The sequence below is a fragment of the Montipora foliosa genome, chromosome 4 (genome assembly GCF_036669935.1).
Source record: "Montipora foliosa isolate CH-2021 chromosome 4, ASM3666993v2, whole genome shotgun sequence".
NCBI lineage: Eukaryota > Metazoa > Cnidaria > Anthozoa > Scleractinia > Acroporidae > Montipora > Montipora foliosa.
The window spans coordinates 35,742,845-35,747,844 of NC_090872.1; the positions used below are offsets into that span (position 1 = coordinate 35,742,845).

General features: G+C 41.5%; 1 protein-coding gene across 1 annotated transcript in view; it reads left to right on the forward strand.

Annotated features, from left to right (window-relative positions):
• The window catches only part of LOC138001267 (clathrin heavy chain linker domain-containing protein 1-like), a 63,119-nt gene that overhangs the window by 55,102 nt on the left and 3,017 nt on the right, over positions 1 to 5,000 (forward strand). Inside the window, exons 19-20 of the mRNA XM_068847915.1 lie at positions 3,247 to 3,310; positions 4,373 to 4,454. Of these exons, the coding sequence (XP_068704016.1) occupies positions 3,247 to 3,310; positions 4,373 to 4,454 (146 nt within the window). The remainder of the gene's footprint in view (positions 1 to 3,246; positions 3,311 to 4,372; positions 4,455 to 5,000) is intronic.

The window sequence follows — 5,000 nt, forward strand, 5'->3', positions numbered from 1 at the left end:
GGTGAACTATAGCTATTTAAACAGTGAGTAGAGTGGCCCACAAGTCACAGTATTTTTACTTTTCTTCTGCCCTTACCATTCCGGAAACGAAACACTTTTTCTTTTCTTGAAATAGTTTCGTGTTGGACTGCAAGGCCGGCCACCTTCCTTCTCGGAACGGTTTCCCAGTTTGGAAGAACTATCCGCTTCAATAATGCACCTATCAATCTTAAGCCCCAGGGGGGAAAGGTCCGGCAAGGGGTGGGGATTTTGACATTTTCTGAAAAAAATGAGTCAAATTTCCCACCCCCCGAGACAACATAATTGGCCAAAAGTTTCAAAAGTCCCCACCCTGAGGCCAGTAAAGGAGGCCACGATAATACCCTTTAGACCTTGCTGCACACAATAAGAGTGAAATATATGTATTACTCACCTTTCGTGAGGCGCGGTGGCCTCATGGTCAGTGGGTTCAACTGCGGATCGAGTGGTTCGGGTTCGGGTCCTGGCTGGGGACATTGTGTTGTGTTCTTGGGTAAGACACTTAACTCTCACGGTGCCTCTCTCCACACAGGTGTATAAATGGGTACCGGCGAAAATGCTGGGGGTAACCCTGCGATGGACTAGCATCCCATCCAGGGGGGAGTAGAAATACTCCTAGTCGCTTCATGCTACAGAAACTGGAGATAAGTGCAGGCCTGGCGTGCCTTCTAGGCTCGTAGCGAACTTTACCTTAACTTCATTATCCAAGATGGTGGCCAGGTCAAATTCCCCACCCTGGTGATATGTCGTATGATCAAAATCCCCACCCTGGAGATAGACGTCACAGTCAAAGCCCCGTGATACCTAGGTGCATAACAGAATTATATCCAAAGCCATTGCTGCGATTTACTGAAAAGTTACACTTCTTGATGAATGCTACTGAAAACACTTTAAAGTTACTATTTTAATGACTAGAAAGTTAAGGCTTCACCATTACGACAAACGTGAAACAGCAGTGATGTCCACGTGACCATTTTCCTCACCTTTCGAAACACCTGCTTTTCGCAGTCCACCATTTTTAGCTCGACGGGCATTGTTTTCATACTAATTAGGACTGTTAGGAAGCATTCTTGTAGATGATTGTATACACTATCGCCGTTTTATGGAACACACTGCTGCTTAATTAAATCTCAATTTGCAACCGAGTTAAACAAAGTGGAACATGTGAACAGATTCAGTTACTATTAATGGACAATCCCGCATCATTTCGGTTTCAAAACTGTAAGTGCGAATTGCTATTATTACGGTCAATTGGATCATAAAGGTTGGGGGAAAAGACTAATAAGCAAGAAGCAAGGCGTATTCTAAATCAACTGTTGTTGCAATTGACGACGAGGCTTGGACTGGCTGGAAACGCTGTTGCTTTTAAACAACAGCGTTTCTTAAAAGTATGTTGTTTTCGAGAATTGCCCTAGCCTTGAAGTCTTCTCTCAGCTTCCCGTTGTGCTGAATTTAAAAAACCAGCCTTCCCTAAATCTCATTTATAATACAGTGTGTAACCGATTAATAATTAAGGTTCTGTTGGCTTCCTTCCTACCCAAAACTTGTCCCGGATGATATGATTTAAACTAAGCTTATCTTCATAAAGAAGATAATTTTCAAGTTGAGGTTGCGACCTTTATTCTCGATGTTTTGACTTTCCATAATCTTTTCAGCGACTAGTTTGCTACTATCGGTGTTTGTCGACCTTGTTAGTTTTAATACTAACCGGCTGTTCTTCATTGCATCGAGCAATGACATTAAAGTTCCGTTCAAGTATTTCGGCTGTATGTCAAGGAAATTCGTGTAGAATTGTGTCGTTTGCCGGGTCATCCTCGACACTTATTGTGTGTGGCAAAACATGGACAAGGTCTCAGATTTAGCCATCGTCATTCCTCTCGAAGGTTCGCATAATTTATTTCAACTTGCCTGCATCAAGGTCGCTCTAATCTGTAAGCTTTTGACAGCGCGCCAAAATATCAGCTAAGTCTCTTGCTAGGCTAACTTGTGCACCTCAACATAGCCTCCGAAGCAAGCGTTTCCGTGGGGCACAGAAGAGAAATATTGAGAAGGGGACTTTTTCACTCACTCACTCACTCACACTTTTGACCGACAAAAGTTCTCTGAAACCCGTTGGAAACGCTTGCTACGCTGGCTAACCTCAACACTGCTTCAAGAGGTTTTCTGCTTGATCTTCCCCGGGTTCTTAGATTGTTTTCCTATTTATCTTTATGAATTGTAACGCAATGAGCGAAATCATAAACATGCCCTCCGCAACGATGCGGTGAGTAAAACTTATTTATTTTGAGAAATTGCTCAAACTATTTTTCTATTCATGTACTTGCACACAACCTTTCCGTCCCCACAAACTTTGACTAAAACAATTCTTTTTACTGAAGTGTAGTACTTTTATGGCTAGATATGTCGCACCCTAATGTTCAGTAAACGGGTGCCCATAATATTTTTTCAAATTGCATTGAGGAGGGAGGGGGGAACTGCCAGGGAGTTTTAAAATATAGCTCCTCTTTTGGAAGTAATTCTAAATTCATTCGATAATTACGAGTTGTGCATGACTGTCTAAGGAATTTTGTCCATGATTGTATGAGTTTTACTGTAGTCACCTCATGTAACCTGAACACATAGTGCAGCAGCATGTGGCCATATAAAACCTACCATTACGTGAAACGGCGAATTGTAGGCTACACCTCGTTATAAAGTTATAAAAATTATCTTATTCCAACTTGTCCAACACGATAAAAAATGTTTGAATCCAACAAGTTTCTGTTGTTTTTGATAAAGCGTCAATTCACCACGACGTTTCCCGTTCGTCGTAGACGCGATGCTAAATATTTCGATTAGTTGGGTACTTGTACGTTATCCCCGCCTTGTCATGCCTTGTCATGCCTTGGCCGTCGCAGCTCAATCAAACGTAAGACGCAAACAGCATTGTTGGAAATTAAATACTTGTCGAAGCATACGAAACGTCAAGTGAATAATTTCAAACAATGGGCTTGTTTATAATGTTTGTCACCACTTTTTGCATCTCATTTTTATCTCCACCACTTCATTCATCTTTCCATTCATTAATATTTGTCAAGATTTCTGTTCGTGAGTCGGTACGTTCGTGATTTTAATTCCAGTCTAATTCAGCACTCACAAAATCTATTCACTATAATTTGCCCTTCCCTCAAAACCGCTGCCCTCCTATTTGTTTTTTTCCCTTGCTTTAATCTTATCCCTTTGTTTCAGCTGTTCCTGTGGCCTCATTGGACTAGCCGAGGCAGTATTCCAAAATGTTGGTGCTTACAAGGAGGTAACATAATGTAAGAGTAAAGAGGAATTTAGACGAGAGGCCGACCGAAATCGAAGGCAACCCGAAGGCTCCTTTTTCTTTAGCTCCTACCGTAACCTACTGCGGGTGTGGGCGCTTCTCCAATTCTTTGATTGCACTCACGTGATAAGACGGCCATGTTGGTGCCAAAACAATAGAAAAATGTAGATTAAGTTTTGCATAATAATAGAATAAAATTCCCAAAAGACTTTTCGCTATTGTTCTTTCCACCAACATGGCCGCCGTGGCGTCAGGTGCGATGAAAGAATCCTGTCGCATGTACAACCTGTCCCCCCCCCCCCCCCCTCCAGTAATACTGGCACTTTGGAGTGAACTTTGGAGCTCAGGAGCTGTGATTCGAACTCGCAGGCGTATTTACTGGTCACGAGGTAAGCATAATCCTCCCCAGAATTTTTGTCCACCATCTTGAATCTCTGAAGTAGAGGAAATTTGGGGAGAGGACTAAATTGTCACCAAGGGGGTAGGCCAAGAGCGGGAGAGTTGAGTGGGGAGGGGAAATGAAAAATATACCTGCCCGAAGCTATTTTTCCTCAGAGGACTGCGTTCGCCCACAAACGGAGTTTCTGATTGGTGAGATTTGTCCACTTCTTGTCAATCATTCAACAATTATTTCCACGTTGCAGGAAGGAGGAAAATGGTGTGTATTGTTGAGAATTTTGATTCCGCGTTTGAAAAACCTCTTCATTGTTCATCATAACTCGGAATATTAATATTATGTCTCGCGAATTGCGTTTGGAGCAAAAAGATGCAATTATTACTCTGTTATCAGGAAAATATCTGCTGGCTGTGCTACCAACAGGATTTGGTAAAAGCCTGATATTTCAAATGTTGGGTCGTGTAAAAGAAACTATGGAAGGGAAACCTTCTAGCGTACTAATCGTGTGCCAGCTTCAAAGTATCGTTTACGATCAGTTAGCAGAAACACCAGCATATTCTCAGACTGATAAAAATTGTTTTTGGTACTAATGCATGCTGAAAAACCATTTTAATATTCATGTGAGTGCAGTTTGTTTCCTCTGACAGGTTTTACTGTGCTTCTTCAGACAGAGAAGATATCATACAGCTATGGAATACTATAAAAGCAAAAACAACTTAACACGAAAAGGTGCTACTTTTGCTAGCTCTCATTATATTCAATTTAACTGAGACACGGGCAATTAAAAGTATTTCTTAAGCCTGCTCGGTCAAACTCGTGTCTTGTAAAGACTGGTTCTGTGAGACTCGAATGGAAAAAAAGAAGAGTTTCACTGCTTGGTAACGGGATATTAAAAGGACAACAAAGATCAAGGCAGCCTTATTGTCCTAGGGAGCCAATTTGCTTTTGTTATGTTCTGAAACAATGTGCCACTAGTCCGCGTGCTCGACAAAGTCACATACATTCACCACCATTCACCATGATTGACCATCGTTCCCCATCATTAATTTCCTTAAAAGGCAATCAATTATGGTCACGTGAATGGTGAAATTACATTCATTATGACGTAACGACCACGTGACAAATTTAAACATAATACGTCAACTTATGAGATCTCTGTCTTGACCATCCAAACTTCTTTCTTGTTGGATTTTGAGGAGGTTTTTTTCTGTACATTTGATTAATTCATGAGCACCATTTTTTGCTTTACAGTAACAGGCTGATAGTGAGGTTAGA